The 17,990-nt window shown below is 39.5% G+C and overlaps 1 protein-coding gene across 3 annotated transcripts; it reads left to right on the forward strand.

Moving 5' to 3' along the window:
• The first annotated feature begins 363 nt into the window (after positions 1–363).
• On the forward strand, positions 364–17,844 carry tars3 (threonyl-tRNA synthetase 3). Of its 3 annotated transcripts, none has more exons than XM_037759857.1 (19): positions 364–730; positions 1,672–1,758; positions 2,005–2,189; positions 2,304–2,427; positions 2,745–2,869; positions 3,345–3,462; positions 4,248–4,312; positions 4,428–4,506; positions 5,187–5,333; positions 8,019–8,117; positions 10,318–10,484; positions 10,601–10,763; positions 10,923–11,060; positions 14,737–14,814; positions 14,907–15,007; positions 15,503–15,607; positions 15,976–16,048; positions 16,174–16,288; positions 17,289–17,844. In XM_037759857.1, exons 1-19 carry the CDS (start codon positions 401–403, stop codon positions 17,435–17,437), a joined length of 2,448 nt encoding a protein of 815 aa, XP_037615785.1. In that variant the 5' UTR covers positions 364–400; the 3' UTR covers positions 17,438–17,844. The 3 variants fall into 3 exon arrangements, with proteins under 3 accessions (XP_037615785.1, XP_037615794.1, XP_037615779.1); XM_037759851.1 differs by having other exon boundaries at positions 365–730; positions 2,002–2,189; XM_037759866.1 differs by lacking the exon at positions 17,289–17,844 and having other exon boundaries at positions 2,002–2,189; positions 15,956–16,048.
• The last annotated feature ends 146 nt before the right edge of the window (positions 17,845–17,990 follow it).

Below are 17,990 nucleotides of genomic sequence, written 5' to 3' on the forward strand. Positions count from 1 at the left end.
ATTTTTAAATTTTTGAAATTGTATATTTTTTTCCTGCCAATCTACTGCTTCACACTCCAGTCCAGTAGGTGTCGGTTACCTCAAAGCTAAATAAGAACAAGAAGTGGTGGTCAATATTATTATTATTATTAGTAGTAGTAGTAGTTATTAATTAGAATTTTTTTTTTTTTTTTTTTAATTTTCAATTTTCAATTTTTTTATTTTATTTTTATTTTAATTTTAATTTTTTAAAAATATTTTTATTATTTTTTACATTTCACATTTTTAAATTTTTTAAATTGTATATTTTTTTCCTGCCAATCTACTGCTTCACACTCCATTGCAGTAGGTGGCGGTAATACACCTATAAGCTATAAACACCAGAAAAGAAGAAGAAGAAGCAGTAGAAGTGGTGGTGAAGATGGCCGAGTGCATGGCCGAGCGTCTGTCCGCTCAGGAGGAGCAGATCCGGCTCCTCTACCAGGAGATCTCGTCTCTCCGGGACGGCTTGAGCCGAGGTCTGGATGCTGAATATGTCTCGGGGGTTTCTCCGGAGCTGGAGAGCCTGCGGACCGAGAACGAGAAGCTCCAGTACAGGCTGCTCCACCTGCGGAGGGGTCTGCGGGCGGAGCTCCAGCTGGAGGAGGCGGCGGGGCAGGGCAAGAAACCACAACAAGCAGGGGTTAACAAAGCTCCAGAGAGAAACACCACCAGCAAAGAACAGCAGACAAACAACCGAGCTGATAAGAAGGTATAAAGACTGTGACAGAACATATTACCCAGTTTAAATGTATAGAATATGATGATGAGGAGGTGAGTAGTGGGCCTCTGTCTGACCAGAGCCAGCTGACTAAATACACCACCACATGTCCAGAAATAGCTGCCAACCCCCCACTCAGTGTCACAGTGTGTGACCACTTTCGAATACCGAATATTCGAATACCCGAATACCGAATATTCGAATACCGAATATTCGAATACCGAATATGTTCATTCACATCAATAACAGGCTGATGAGATAAGAGAAGATATTCCTTTATTAGTCCCTCAGTGGGGAAATGTGCAGTGTACAGCAGCAAAGGTGATAGTGCAAAAAACAAGATGCATCAGCTAACACAGTAAAAAAAAGAAGAGCTAAACAAAGTGTAACAAAATATGAACCATTTAAATAGAAGGAAGTATAAAAATAGGAGCAGTATATACAGTATTGACAATAAACAGACTATTAACAAAATTGCACAAGTGGAAAATGATATTGCACAGTGAGAATGAAATGAAATTTCACCTGAAATATCTGGTTATTGTCAGTTTTTTAGTGTGTAAGTGGTCTACTGGGAGCAGCGCTGGTTGTGTCCTACTGGGAGCAGTGCTGGTTGTGGAGTCTGACAGCTGCAGGAAGGAAGGAAGGACCTGCAATAGAGCTCCTTCACACACTTTGGGTGGAGCAGCCTGTCGCTGAAGGAGCTCTCCAGTGCTGAGATGGTGTCCTGCATGGGGTGGGAGTCATTCTCCATCATGGATGACAGCTTAGCCATCATCCTCCTCTCTCCCACCACCTCCACTGTGTCGAGGGGGCATCCCAGGACAGAGCTGGCCTTCCTGATTACTCTGTCTAATAATGTGCCTCAGAATGAAATAGTGATAAAAAGCTTATTGTAAGTCTAAAGACATAAACTCTCTGTTTGTTGACAGGTGGCAACAGCAGACACCAAACCAGGTGACAAGAACAAGAAGGAGAAGAAGCCGGATAAGGGACAAGGAAACGGAGGAGTGAAAGAGGTGATTATTAAAGAAGCACAGGACCTTGATGTTATCCTGCTTCCCTGTTCATCCATTACATCTTACATCTGCAGAGAATGTTCTCACCATAGTTCCTGCCTTTCACAAAACATGTGAAATATTAATCCTCTGATGGTTCGTATGAACAACATGCAAAGCTCTGTTCATGCTTTCATTCTTTCTAAACACATTTAAAAAAAGTAATTTATTGTATTTGATTGTTTTTATGTTTTCCTAATGTAGCAGAAGTCATTGCCGGGATACGTTGCAGAGCGCCTCAGCCTCTACGACGAGCTGAAGAGGGAGAGCGATGCCCTGCTGGCAAAGAAAGCTGCAGTCAGCAAACCCATTACTGTGGAGCTGCCCGACGGACGCAAGGTGGCGGGCAAAGCTTGGGTCACCACACCGTACCAGCTAGCTTGTGATATCAGGTTGGTGCTAAAACAACCGGCCAGATCCAATAATTGTATCATGAATTAATGGCTCACTTTGTTAAATTTAGACACATCATTTCTGAGGTGACTATGTTGCGCTTGATCTTTCAGCCAGGGCCTGGCTGACAATGCTGTGATTTCTCGGGTGAATGGGGAGCTTTGGGACCTGGACAGACCCCTCGAGCAGGACTGCTCTCTTGAGATCCTGCGCTTTGACAATGACGATGCTCAGGCTGTGAGTACATAGAACTCTTAATTTGATTTAAGAAAAACATTTGAACACATGGCTAGTGGCTACAGAGGGAAACCACAGAGATGTGATCTGTTTTACAGAAGTAGCTGTGATCTGTTTACCATTGGCAAATCTTTTGATTTACTATAATCATTGGCATTTTTATTTTTTCCCTTTTTAATCATATTCAGTAATGTAATGTAAAGTCATACCTTAATGTCTGGTGTATTAAAAAGGTCCAAGCCACGGCGTCCAAACAACATACTTGCTTTGATTAGATTAAATTGATGCACTGTATATATCTTCATCTTGTGTCTTAGGTGTATTGGCACTCCAGTGCTCACATCCTAGGGGAGGCAATGGAGCAGTTTTATGGAGGTTGTTTGTGTTATGGACCCCCCATTGAAAACGGTTTCTACTACGACATGTTCCTGGATGGACAGAAGTAAGTATTTTTACCATCAGTTATTTTTATACATTCTTAATGCATGCAGTCCTAATCATGTATTTCACTGCTTTTGAATTCAGTTGTTGATGGTTTTACTCAGTTTTTTAGATTAATCGATTAGTTGTTTGGTCTATAAAATGTCATAAAATGGTGAAAAAGTATCAGTGTTTCCCAAAGCCAAAGATAACGTCCTCAAATATCTTATTTTGTCCACAACTCAAAGATATTCAGTTTACTGTTATAGAGGAGTAAAGAAACCAGAACATTTTCACATTTAAGAAGCTGGAATGACTTTCTAGCCAATAAAGACTGTGACAAAATTACTCAAACTGATTTGATTGATTTATAAAAATAGTTGAAGATTAATTTATCGCTCTATCAAACGCTATGAGGTAATTACAGAAACGTTGTGATTCTTGTAGGCACTGACCGTGAGCACTTGTAACGAGCTTAACATGTCTGCTGTTTCCAGGGGAGTGTCCAGCACTGAGTTTGGGGACCTGGAGACTTTGTGCAAGGCTGTGGTGAAGGAAAAACAGCCCTTTGAGAGGCTCGAAATCAGCAAGGAGACACTGTTGAAGATGTTTAAGGTAAGAGAGCTGTTTCACAAACAAAGCAAAATGTTCTATAGCCTCGTTTATACAGTCTTACCTTGCAGGGTTTTTATAGTTAACTAAAACTGAAACCAAAAAAAGAAAATAAGCAGTGAAAAATATTTTTTTATTAAACTGAAACAAAGTAAAAAACTATATCCTTTAAGGAATAAGGGTAAAAAAAAATGAATAAAGAGTAAATAAAAATGAACGTAAATTCGTTTTAGTTTTTTAAGTATAACATATCACAACCGAAAAAAAGAGACCGCATGAACATCTGTCAACTCTGGTGACATTGAACAACTGAAATTGAACGGATTTGACATTCCAGCAGATGGCGCTATGACACAACTGTATAACTAAAGTAGTGAAAATTAAACATTAAACATTATGGCCAATCCCACACAGTTCTCCAACCATGTATTTTGTATGATTATGTAGCTAAATACTTGTGAGACATTATACCTGGCTCTAACAAAAACAAACTAAAACCAAATATATATAAATAAAACTAAATTTTTCAGAAAACTAAACTAAAACTAGCAAACACACTCTGAAAATTAAATTAAAACTAAACTAAAATGAAACAAAAAGTCCTAAATAAAATAAAAACTAATTGAAAATTCAACACTATATTATAATCTTGTTATCTAGTTGTATTATTGTTATTTGCATGTATGGAATTTGGCAAAAAAAATGAATACAATAAACTTTGTGTGTGTGGAGATTATCCCTTCTGCTCAGGATCATTTCTAACTAATCGAGGTGTTCTTATCTTTCAGTACAACAAATTCAAGTGCCGCATTCTGAATGAGAAAGTTAAGACCCCTACTACTACAGTCTACAGGTACGTTGATTATAAGAAGAAGAAATATTAACTGGATCTTTTTATTTTAAGAGGATGTGTGAGTTCTTATTGGGTGTTGAAGTTAACTGTTGTGTATTTTATGAATCCTGGTTAGATGTGGGCCCTTGATTGACTTGTGCAGAGGTCCTCATGTCAGGCATACAGGCAAGATCAAGGCCATGAAGATCTACAAGGTATGGGGGACATACACACAGGATCAAATGTTGAAATGAGTGTGTGTTGAGAGAGAGAGAGAGAGAGAGAGCACCCGCAATATTTTCAAGTAAGTTCACCCGTGCCCGCCCGCACAGAGAAGGGGACATCATCATTAGACGGGCTACTGTACTAAACACCGGTTGCTATGTATAAGAGACCGTTGCTATGGGCGCAGTTCGGATGTCGGACTCTGGCGGACCATTTTTGTGTCAAATTATTGATTTCTTAAGTAAGTAGCTGTGTAATAAGCGGGATAATTTACGGCGAACGGGTTATTGTTGTGAAAGAAACCCCTTCAGGGTGATGAGAGATCCCTCCGTCAGGGTTGCAGCATCGCCCTGTCGGAATTTCTTTCACAACAGTGACCGGCCAGCTGTACATTATCCCTTACATATGATATTACGATGTCACTTTTTTTTTGTTTTGACTTCGGATAGCTCTCTTTTTTCCCCGTACATGTGTTTGCATCCATGCTCAGATAAAGACTTTTTTTTCAAATGTTTTCATCTCTTACCTTCATTTTTCTAAGTAATTTTAGCATTTTTAATAAATTTGTCCCCAGAGTGAATTTCCCAATTTGTAGCTCCTCTATAATCTGTAATCCTGTGCTAACATGTAGAAATGTTAATATTTCATTCTTTTATGCCTCTGTCATCAGAACTCTGCAACCTACTGGGAGGGCCGCTCCGACATGGAGACTCTACAGAGGATCTACGGGATTTCCTTCCCAGACTCAAAGATGCTGAAGGAGTGGGAACGTTTTCAGGAGGAGGCCAAGAATAGAGACCATCGCAAGATCGGCAAAGTGAGTCACAGTAGGCAGTCATGTTCAAGCCCAACCATGCTGGCTTAGGCCTAAAACCAGTGACTGAACAAAGTGAATTTTGATTTATACATAATATGATGGCTGACGCATCTCCTTTGAGGTCTTTGTAGGCGTTGTTCCTCGTGAGAGTCTGTTTGTGGTTTTATGGATGTGGTGATATCCTGAAATGAACCTGGGTCACAGTTTCCAGGCAAACAGGAACTGTAAAGACACATTCAACAACATGCAAACAAAATAAAAACATCACGCAGTTGTTAGGAAAGGTTAAATCATTCTTTAAAATGTCACCCAGTCATCAAATTTTGTTGCAGTTTCGGACATGAAACCCATGTTGTTGCTGCTTCATATTGGCACATTTGTGACCGCTGTGAGTCATCTGAGCACCCCAGCTGGTTTCCCAGCATGGGAGACACAGACGGCAGCACCTCAGTCAGCACTGATAACAACACAGATCCATATTAAACCCGAGAGTCGAGATATTGCTGTTGAAGCCAGTTGGAAGGAGGTGACACAAGTGACATGTTGTTTAAAGATGGTGCTCTGTGGCATGATCCCAAGCTGACTCTGGTCATTTGCATAGTGCATCATGACAGCACAACATTATTGAAAACCTCTAGATGCAGTCCAATTGTATTACCCAGTAGCATTGAAGTAAAAAAAAAAAAAAAAAAAAATCCCACCAGGTGCATCCACAGGGATCAGTCTGTGTCTCTGACATAATAAAATAGATCAAACATGTTATACCTCACCAGTTTTGACATGTGTACAGAGGAAATATAAGAACGGGTTTGTTTTCCAGACGGGTGTTTCATAAAGCAAGATTAGTATTAAAAGATATTTCACTAATTCCAGCTAATTTTCAAGAAATTATTTTTCATAAAGGAGGTTTAGATAAGTCAGAACTAAGTTACCATGGAAACTTCTCCCTCCAGACTAGCCTGGTCCTGGTTAGGTTAGTTTTAAAGGTAACATTTAGGGGGATCTACTGGCAGAAATGGAGTATAATATTAATAACTATGTTTTCTTTAGTGTATAATCACCTGGAAATAAGAATCATTGTATTTTTGTTACCTTAGAATGAGCTGTTTATATCTACATAGGGAGCGGGTCCTCTTCACGAAGCTGGCCGCCATGTTTCAACAGTAGCCTCGAACGGACAAACCAGCGTGTTAACTTTTCCTGCTTGGGCCGGAGTCGATAACGTTACTTATTACACAGCTTTTTTTAATACTCGATTCTGATTGGTCAATTACGGCATTCTAGGGTATGCTATTTCTTTATAGCAGACCGCTGCTATGTATAAAAGACCATTGCTATGGACACAGTTCTGATGTCGGACTCTGGAGGACCATTTTTGTGTCAAATAATTTATTTATTAAGTAAGTAGCCGTGTAATAAGCGGGATAATGTGGAGCGGGTCATTGTTGTGAGATAAACCCCTTCAGAGCGATGCAAGACCCGCTTCTCGTCGGGGTCCACTGACGCATCGCCCTGTCTGGGTTTATTTCACAACAATGACTGGCTCGCTGTACATTATCCCTAAATTGCTCAAGAGTTTACGCCCGTCACTCCACTCAGCCGCCAGGAAACGAGACACAGGAAACCTCTGTTAGTCTTGAGGAGCTGCAGCATTTATTTCTGCACAAACTGCAACTTCCACTGTACATTCACTTGATATTCTCAAAGCTAAACTAACTCCGTCTTCTGCTCCACAAGCTCACTTGTTCACTCACACTATCCCACACATTCGCCACCGCTCCCTCTCTTGCTTCACCACTCGCTTCCCACGTACACACACAGTTTACACACTACCAAATGACCTACGCTACTCTTACAACAGCTCTTGATAGGGCCATTCACGTTTTCACGTCAGCTACCGTAGCTCTCTCTCCTACGCGCTTGGCACACGTGTGCCGCTAGATGTTACACACTGTACCTTTAAGGATTATCATCTCAGACTTAACCTGTGTTCCAATCAATCTGTCAGACGAAGGTTCCTCTGCACAGCTGCACTGTGAACATCAGTCAGTTTGCTGTTCATGACAGGTTTTCACAAAAAGCCCTGCTTTTTAGAGCCACTTTTATGAGACACCTCTCATGTGCCAAGCGTCTAATCCCACACATCAATTTACTTGTCAAATATTCTGTAATCAAGAGTGTTTTTTTGGAATGGGACATTTCAGTTACAAAAGCCTACATTTTTTTTCAAATCAAAGTGAATTTGACAGCAAGTATCATAATTATAGTATTTTTTTTCTGTTGGATTTGTACTGTAAATCTCTGTGATTTGTTTCTTCAATTAACTGCTGTAGCTCAAAAGGATGGAAAGACAGAGGGGCGAGGTGGAGGCTGTGTTATAAACTCATGCACAAGGAGACAACTTGTATCAATACTGTTCAAAAAAATGTTGTTTTTCATCACAAGTTAGTTGCATAAATCACAGGCCCGGGGGAAATGAATATTATGCTTCCCAGCTAGCAAGCCCATCTCTCTTTGTTTGTCCATTGAGCTTTTTTCCAGCAGCCAGTCGCTGACAGATGGTCTGCTGTGTAATGATTGGATTACGCCCAACTGTGTATGGAGGTGTTTCTCGCTGGTTGCACCTGCAGATAATAAGTATATGTGATATGTGTCATTAAAACGTCTTCTTTAACTACTTCATAGGATCAAGAGCTGTTCTTCTTCCATGATCTCAGCCCTGGCAGTTGTTTCTTCATGCCACGTGGAGCCCACATCTACAACACGCTCACCGAGTTCATCAGGGTAAGAGTGGTGGCCAAAAGTCTATCAGTGCCTCTTTTATTTATATTTACCAAGTTTCATTCTAAGCTACAAAAGCCTTCAGATAATGACCTCCTTTTTCTTTTTAGGTCTCTGTTTTTATAAAAAAAATAATGTAAAATCTTCATTGGGACCTAAATTATTATATCAATTTCAATTTGCATATATTATCAAATCATTACAATAGCCACAATGAATAAGTATGTACTATGAGGCTCAAGCTTAACATTTCTAGTGTACTTGTAGTGATTGTCAGCTCATTGATATGCAGAACATGCTATCACCAAGAAGATCAAAGATAAGCCATGAGTGTACTAGTGACCTGAATATTTTAGTTCAGCTCAGTCGGTTCAGATTCTGCTCTGAGACCCAGAAAAGCTCGGGCCAGTCCTGATTGCCGTATAAAAACCTGAATTATACATCACCCTCTGTCCTTTACAGTTCTGTAACCTCTCATCGGAAGAGGAAAAACTTTACTAAAACAAAAACTTTTAACAGGGAAAAAAGGAAGAAACCTCAGGAAGAACAACAGAGGAGGGATCCAGACAGACGTGTAATAGATGACGTGTGTAAAGAGTAACAACATAATGAAAATACAACATAGACAATCCATATGAAAAAATAAAAATGATATATATATAATGTGAAACAGTCTTCTCCGATTGGCCTCCTGGAGTGAAAAATGAAAGTGTTCTTTTCTTCTTCTTTTTTTTTAGTTTAAAGACAAACTACTAGTGTTTGGAAAGCCACCAAATCAGGTTGAATGTTGGCTAGAGTGGGCTGAAGTTCTCAGTTAAAGCTGCAGTCGGGAACATTGAGCAAATATAATAAAATGTTATTTATATGAAACTGACACTATATCCTAACAATAGTGGATGAGACGGATCATCTGTGAAAAAATCAGGTTCCTCTGCCTCCTTCTAGTGATCCTAATGGCATTTGCAAGATTTCACCACGGCTGAACAAAACCAATCAATCAGAGCTCCCTCCGGATCTCTGAGCTCCTCACCCTATCTCTAAGGCTGAGTCCAGCCACCCTACGAAGGAATCTCATGTCGGCCGCTAGTATCCTCAATGTCATTCTTTCGGTCACTACCCAAAGACCTTATGGTCGTGTTGTAAACAGTCGAGCCAAAACCAAACACCGCCCACTGGCCCGAGCAAACTTTCTCATTTTACAGCTAAACATCACACTGAGATAAATTTCTGAAAATATCTGAAGAGAGAAATCGGCATTACAGTTGCAGAAGCTTGATTCATATTTGATCAGCGCTGCCTAGTTTGATCGGAGTTCACGAGTTTTGCAAGCAGTGATTGAGAGCTGCTGCTCGGCTCTGATCGTTTTTTTTCCTTCAGCGCTGTGAAATCTTGTTAATGCCATTAGGAGGACACAGAGGAACATGATTTTTTTTTTCTGATTATCTGTCTCATGCACTACTGTCACGCTTGTCAAACTTTTTTTTTTTTTTATCACATTTGCTCAAAGTTATCTACTTTAGCTTTAAGAGCAGACCGCAGTCTTATCCAAAGTTGAGCAAACTTTAGTGTGACTGTACAGGAACTTGTCTCTGTGACGTATCTGCAGAGATGTGCTGACATCTTGAAGACTTTCACAGCACACACTACCAACACACCGGACCAAGCCAAGGAGACCTCACATACATTGCACAGAAACGGTGCAAGATCATTATCACGTCACTTCAGTCTGTTATCACTGTGTCAAAAAAAACACAACATGCTATGCATTTCCCTCTACGAGGTATTGCTGTTTAACAGTGAGAACATTTCTAGATGCTGGAGGACGGCCTCTAATGACTGCTATGTTGTCACTTCTAACATGACATTCAAGTTTTGTAAACCTCTTCTGATATTGTACTTATTCAGGTGAAGCTGACTGAGCATGCTTTATATTTTTAAGCTCCTTCCAGTTTCATATTCATAGTTCCACTCATTCACAGTTGAAATCTTTCCAGTAATGGCAGTCTTCTACTGTTGACAGCTCAACTGGACATTAAAATGTTTTGCTGAAGGAAAACAAACGGATAACTAAAAGCCACAGGATCTGACCTCCATCGCAGTGGCTCGAGATTCGTGCCAGAAGTCATGATTCAGCACAGCTCAGTACCTGTTCAGTCCAACTGGCTGCTTTAGCTTGTTTATGTGGTTTTTGTTGTTTTTCTAGGATGAATACTGGAGAAGAGGCTTCCAGGAAGTAGCCTCCCCCAACATCTATAACAGCAAACTGTGGGAGACATCTGGCCACTGGCAGCACTACAGCGAAAACATGTTCTCCTTCCCTGTGGAAGATGATATCTTTGCACTCAAGCCCATGAACTGCCCCGGGCACTGGTAAATTTAGATTGCTCATTTGAAGTGTTTTCCGAATGTTGTAAATCAAACAGTGCTGTACAGTATTTAAAGTGTGTCACAGTCATTTGAATTAGCGCTCTCTGGTTGTCTCGTAGTCTGATGTACAGCCACAGGCCTCGCTCGTGGAGGGAGCTTCCTTTGAGGCTGGCAGATTTCGGGGTCCTCCATAGAAATGAGCTGTCAGGAACACTAACTGGGCTGACCAGAGTGCGGCGTTTCGAGCAAGATGACGCTCACATTTTCTGCACGATGGATCAGGTGACCACATCAGTAGTTTTCAGCATTTTGGGTTGTTTCAAGGGTTGTTATACAATTGGAAAAAAATGTAGGTCTTTGAACGTATATAAAACAGTTTAGTAAAACAGTTCAAAAAACGAGTACAACTAATTTTGATTTCTTTTTCTTTTTTTTCTACAGATAGAGTCAGAGATGAAGGGCTGTCTGGACTTCCTCCGCTGTGTCTACGATGTGTTCGGATTCTCCTTCCAGCTTCACCTCTCCACTCGTCCAGAGAAATATCTGGGTGACATCGCTGTGTGGAACCAGGCTGAGAAGGTAAACTGCGTAATGTGTCATAGTGATGATATATGGTGGGAAATGAAGACCCTGTTTTGGTGGCACACGCTATAAAAATGCAGGGACTTTGCATCAACTTAGTTTTTTAGCAAATAATAAAATAAAAGAATGTAACTCTGACTTGGCACTGTTGATGAAAGAGTGTGTTCACTGCTGTGTTTGATCATACAGAGGCTCATATGGACATTGTTGCAGCTAAACAGCTCCACTGTTCTCTTTTTGACTGTCCTGTATACTTACATACACTTACACCTTACGAAAGGCAGCTAATAACTTTCCAGGAGATTAAAAACACGCTTCAGTGGGGAAAAAGGCAGTGCGATATCTCTCACCTTTCATTCTTTTCATCCATTTGAGCCTGTAGTCAAATGCCTTTGATTGTGGATTGCTGAGGTTGAGCCCAGTGAGCAAAGCAGGTCGCTCTTTTCTATTGTTCAATGCAAAGACTTTTATGGTGGGTGTGAAGGAGTGTGTATGTGTACATACTGTATATATTTATTTATTTACATACATGTAGTTACTTTTCAGATTACAATTATGTAATATTAATCCAAAAACATCTTAATAGTAAAACACTGACAGAGACCATTTTACTGCTGATAATACATGTATACTTTAAACTTAAGTAAGGTCTTGAATGCAGGACTTTTTGGAGTATTTTCACAGTGTGGTTACTTTTACTTAAGTAAAGAATCTGAATACTACTTCCACAACTGATAAACATGCTATTTTTTATAGGGGGTTTGACGTAAAATTCATTTTTAAGACTTAAAATAATAATCTAATGATATGATATATAATAGTATACCAGTCACAGGGGCTATTTGTCTGCATTGACTACTTTTACTTTGAATCCTTTGAGTACATTTTCCTGATTTTACTTACATACTTTCACTTAAGTAACATTTTCAATGCAGGATATTTTCTTGTAACCTAACAGAGTCTCTGAATACTTCCACCACTGTGAGGCTCAGGTAGTCATTGTTGCAGCTAAACAGCTCCATTGTTCTCTTATTTACTGCAAATCCAGGAGAATGGAAATGCCATTCATTCCAAATAAATACATTTGAGCTTCTAATGATTTTTCTTTAAATGGTTGAAATGGTATTTATTCACTTTACAGCACTACTGTCTCCCATAGCCAGCAGCCTAAATGTTGAAACAGCGCCACCAGCCCATTGACACTGTGATGTGGCTGTAAATGGTATTGCAGCTCATTTCCCTCTGACTCCTGGTGCAGTGTTGATGAGGGTTCTATTCCACCTGCTCAGAGAACACATTAAAAAACAACAAAACGACCAAACAACGTGATGGCTCGTGTTTCCAGCAGACAAAACAATTAAACAGCACTACAGTGGCACCTGTGGCGAGAATAAATGTGATTTAAGCTTTCAGCCCACCTCACCAATCAGTTTACAACTGATAAAAGTTCAGCTTTTATGAATAATGTCACGAGAATTCTTAATACATCCATTTTACACAGTGTTACCCATAATTCCAAGGGGCAGCCTCAGCCGATATAAAAGCCAATAATTTGAAAATTAAAGCAATTTTAAATATGAAAACTGTATCTGGCTAGTGACTATGAGAGGGAAAGTGTGTCAGACATGGTAATAACCAGAGAAGACAAGTGGCCACCCTCAGTGAGACGAGGTCCACTTGGAGCCCTATAAATACAGCTGGACTTACATATGTTATTGGGTTGATAGCTTGCTGGCTGGCTTAGTCATATGTCATCCTTGTTGTAGTCTAAGCCTGCTGATACAGTCAACACCATGAAGCCTAACTAGCAAAGCAGGATGCTCTTATTTTTGTGTGTGTTTATTTACATATAGAGAGAGGCAAATATTGTACTTTTTACTCTATTATCTGACAGATTTAGTTACTTTTCAGATTACAGTTATGTAATATTAATCCAAAAACATCATAATAGTAAAACACTGACGGGGACCATTTTTACTGCTGATACTACTTGTATACTTTTACTTAAGTGATGTCTTGAATGCAGGACTTTTTGGAGTTTTCACTCAATTTTCACAGTGTGGTTAGTACTTTTACTTTTCATTTTTTTCATTTTCATGTAGACTGCGCAATGTTTGCCTCAACTATATACGAGAGAAAGAGAGGGATATTCATTCATATAACTATTATGCATCAACATTCATTATTATGAGATATTTCCAGATGGATAGCGCTGTTAGTTCTGTGTGTAAAGGAGTGTATTTGGCGCTGTTCAGGGTACTGAAACGCAGATCGATATACAAACAGTCTCAACAGAGCCAGGTCTTGCATTTGATAGGTTGGCATGCATAGGCTTCAATGTATTCATTCATTCATTTATTTAAAGGCCTACTTATGGGCTATCGCTGTAATTCATTTGATGTGGTTATTGCACTTTTTGTCGCCGTTTTCGTTTCAATAAAAAGGAAAAGCGGGTGTTTTACTCTGACAGTCAGAACGTGCCACGAGAAAAAAAAAAACACTTTTCTAGCAGCTGTATATCTGACTGTTTCTCTTACTGACTCACTCACTGAGTGAAGAGTGAAACGCGACTAAAGAGAACTTCATAAGGAGAAGGAGGCTCTCTCTCTCTCTCTCTCTCTCTCTCTCTCTAGGAAAAACATATTATATACAAAAAATAGATAAATAAGTAAAAAGAAAATACACAAGTAAAAAATGAAAAACAGTAAAATAAAATAAAATGTATTTATATATACATATATACCTACATACACATATACACACACGCAGTATATACACATACAAAAACACATATACATATAATCAATTAAAAAAAATCAGTGTACAATTCAGTCATCATCCTATTCTATTCTATCTCCCTATTCACAATCATCCTGCTCCAGCAATGATACAAATTACAAACTACCTTGGAGTGACACCGATAGCACCAATCCTCTGATCACAGGGATCTACAGTCAGGCCGTTCATAAAATGTATGAAAGGTTTCCACATCATATAAAATCCTCAACTTTACCTCTTACTATGAAAGGAAGTTTTTCTAATGCCAAACTAGAAGACATCTCTTTAATCCATTGACTAGAGTTAGGTCTCAGAATATCCTTCCATTTTAAAGCTATTACACGTTTGGCTTGTAGCAAACAGACATTATTCAGTTTACGTTTCCTTACATTTAATGTAAAGTCTTCAGGGTATATATGTAACAAACATATTTTAGCTTCAACGGGAACAACACTTTCTGTCAATTCAGAAATCAGCTGAAGAACTTCTTTCCAGAGCATCTGGAGCTCCCTACACTCCCACATACAATGAAACAAGGTACCAATTTTGACGCAATTTCTAATGGCATAATCCAAACGATAATTTACACAATGGTACAGTGTATGATCTAATATACACTGGAAGTTGATCAAGTTGTTATTCCAATTGAGTGGGCGCATAATAGGAGGTTAAAAGATGTGGCTCCTGTAGTAGTATCAGAAAAGACATTACTCATTTGTTTGACTTTCTATCATTAATTTTGCACAGTTGTAAATAGCGGGCATAACTTAAAAAGTAAAAGTGCAGACTGAACTGCATGTTCTGTACTTACTTGTGCACTGCTGTATGACTTGGCCTGCTTCACACTGGCCTAATTGCTTTTCATTTTTGTTAACGTATGCCTCATGGTTTACAGCAACTGGAGGACAGCTTGAATGAGTTTGGGGAGCCATGGAAACTCAACCCTGGAGACGGTGCTTTTTATGGACCCAAGGTCAGAACATTTGATATTTGCTGCCAAATGCAAAATCATTTTTAATCGTCTGAGGTCTGTAAAGCCTTGTGATACTTTCTTTGCTGTTGCAGATTGACATTCAGATCAAAGATGCAATAGGACGTTACCACCAGTGTGCAACCATTCAGCTGGACTTCCAGCTGCCTATCCGTTTGAACCTGACCTTTGTGGGGTGAGTCACCTAATCAAAACATTGACACATCGCTGAGTCTGTGTTCTTTTCTGCACCAAGGGTTATGTTTAATCCCTTCTTGAGCAAGGTGTCTCAGCACACTGTGTTCCTCAGAGTCATGTATTTAAGAGTTGTATATAGATATGAACTTACTGAGCAGGTGGATTTTATGAACTCACCAGGAACTTCAGTTTGTAAACACAGCATGGGAAAACAATGCACATCCTATAGACGGGTTTCCTGTATACAAAAATTACTGGGTGCGTGCGCATTCAGGGGGCAAATGGAAAGGGAAGGAGGTGGTTGTGTAGATCAGTGGAAGGATCCTTAGAGGTAGATATTGATACTGAAGTTGCAGGCAGTCAGATTTAGAGCCAGTAGGTGGATACGAGTGATTCGGATGGTGTGATTATGGTTTTAATGGTTTATTTTACATTTATACTGACACATTTCACAGGAACCCTTTAATATTCTCTCTTATGTAACGTCTTACAGGAAGGAAGGGGATGACAAAGGCCGACCAGTCATCATCCATCGTGCGATCTTGGGCTCTGTGGAGAGGATGATTGCCATTCTCACAGAGAACTATGCAGGGAAATGGTGAGGTGCTTTCTGGTTGCTATTAACATTTGAGAGCTTTAATATATAAAATTTGTAAAAAAATTAACCGTAATGCCGATATGGCCCCCTGCTTTGTTCTGTCTCATATGTCCAGTGATATTTCGTCAGATAAATCAGATGTGATTGAATACAATTTTTAAGTGGTTATGGGTGACCTGCCATCTTGTTGGAGTGCCAAACTATCCACTGTATTGTTAGTTTAACCTTGATGTCCTCTCTCCTTACGGGCATAATTTCAGTAACCCCATAGCATTAAGATTTAATTCAGTAGTTCCCTTTAGTCAGGGAGAAATGTAGGTGTTAGAGTTAATAATGTTTTCATTACAGTCCGTCCGTCCTTCCAACAGGCCTCTGTGGCTCTCTCCACGTCAGGTGATGATAGTGCCTGTCAACCCGTCCTGTGAGGATTACGCCAAGAGGGTACGTCTTCCACTTCCCCATCTTGACCACATTTTAGTTCAATCATGAGTGCAGACATTAATTCTGTGGCATTCAGATTTGTATAATGCTGAGCCATAACTTATTTTTTTTCCCCCACCTGTCAGGTGTGTAAGCAGTTTACAGAAGCTGGTTTCATGGCAGATGCTGACCTGGACTCCAGCTGTCTTCTAAACAAGAAAATCCGTAACGCTCAGTTGGCCCAATATAACTTCATTCTTGGTGAGAAAGCTGACTGTTCTATGTACATTTGGGAGCTGCCGACTGATTCAAGAACATTTCAATCCCCTTTTTGCTGCTCTCATGGCTGCCTGCAATCACTTCAAAAGTACATTTAAATGGTCACTTCCACAACAATTCACATTCTATTTTAAACACAGTAATATTTCCCTTGTGGTGCTGATTGGGTAATCTAAATTTATTTGTAGTTACTAGGAAGGAAACACCAGATGTAGAGAAAGGAAGAAACTATATATGATTTCAGTGGATGTACATTTAAAGGACCACATCATACCAAAACTTAAGGTTTAGTAAAACAGCCTCAGTGGAGAATAGGCAACTTAAGCAAGTTTAATGCGAGGACATGCTTTAGTCAATATTTTACACTTCTGCCAAACAAGTTTTTTTTTAATAATTTTTTCATCATATCTGCTTTTACTTTGATCAAAGTTACATTGTTGTAGCATCAGAATAACTGCAGATGTTTAAAAACTATCTGCAGTTACAACTGTAGATTTTTAAAAAGCATTAAAAAATCCCAAAACCACTGAAATGTTTTTAAAAAATGATCAACATGTATGTGATTTGTTGTAAATGAGCTAAAACTTGACAAAAAAAATGTTTTTGGCATCATTGGGCAAAAAGTACAAAATAAAATACAAGATTTTTCTGAAAACATTTTATGTGAGAAATAGGCATTACAGAACATTGATTCATATTTGATCAGCGCTGCCTAGTTTGACCGTTTGATATGAGTTCACAAGGTCGTGATTGACAGCTGCGGGGTTGTCCGTAAACTCACCACTAGAATGATACTGAGTAAAAATAAACACATTCTTAATTGGTTGACCGACTATAAAGCAAATGGACCTCCAAGCTGGTTAACCACCCACAGTTTTAGAAGTCAGTGGCACAAAGCGGGGAATGTGTTAGGGTAGCTGTGTTTGTGTGTGTGTGTGACTTGGCCCATGTCAAGCTGTTGTGCCTTCTCGTGTCTTGGCAGTGGTCGGAGAGAAGGAGAAGATGACTAACGGCGTCAATGTGCGCACGAGGGACAACAAAGTCCACGGAGAGCTGTCAGTGGCCGAGGTGCTGGCCCGCCTGACCCTGCTCAAACAATCCCGCTGTCCAAACGCAGAGGAGGAGTTCTGATCAAGACAAAGAACAACCCAGACTCTTGCATTGGAGCACCTCAACTACAGTCAGATGAGCGGTAAAGGGACAAGTGAGGGCATATGTAAAGCAGGTATACAGTGAAAGTGTAGTACATGGAGCAGAAATCCTACAGAGGGACCGATGAGCTGATATTCTGTAAGTCAATGTGATGAATTGGGATTACAAAACAACTTTGAAAAGCCCACTGATCATGTGTGAAGGGTAGAAAAGGACAAGTTTGTGCACGTGGTGTGGGTATTAAGTTATGTCAAAGTAATTTAAGTCTTTCTGAAGGGAAGTTACCTACTAATTTAAGGAAACAGTGAAGTCTATGTGAATTTGGCACTGATTTTTCACAAAGGTCTGTCCCTGGGGAACCCCAGAAATAAAATAAATCTACTGAATGTTAGCGTTTTGTTTTTTTTACTCTCACAACAGAAGAGATGGATATTTTACGGGAATTACATGTGATGATAAACAGCAGTAGGATTATTTTGTAGAGACATGCAGACTTTCATGAATTTTTTTATGTTTGATTGGTTTACTCATT

Source organism: Sebastes umbrosus, chromosome 2 (genome assembly GCF_015220745.1).
Source record: "Sebastes umbrosus isolate fSebUmb1 chromosome 2, fSebUmb1.pri, whole genome shotgun sequence".
In the NCBI taxonomy this organism is placed as follows: Eukaryota; Metazoa; Chordata; class Actinopteri; order Perciformes; family Sebastidae; genus Sebastes; species Sebastes umbrosus.

Coding starts and splice junctions, on each gene's coding strand:
- tars3 (XM_037759851.1), top strand. CDS start 401: ATGGCCGAGTGCATGGCCGAGCGTCTGTCCGCTCAGGAGGAGCAGATC. Junction 4,313..4,427: donor CCTACTACTACAGTCTACAG/GTACGTTGATTA, acceptor AATCCTGGTTAG/ATGTGGGCCCTTGATTGACT. Junction 11,061..14,736: donor TGTGGAACCAGGCTGAGAAG/GTAAACTGCGTA, acceptor CATGGTTTACAG/CAACTGGAGGACAGCTTGAA.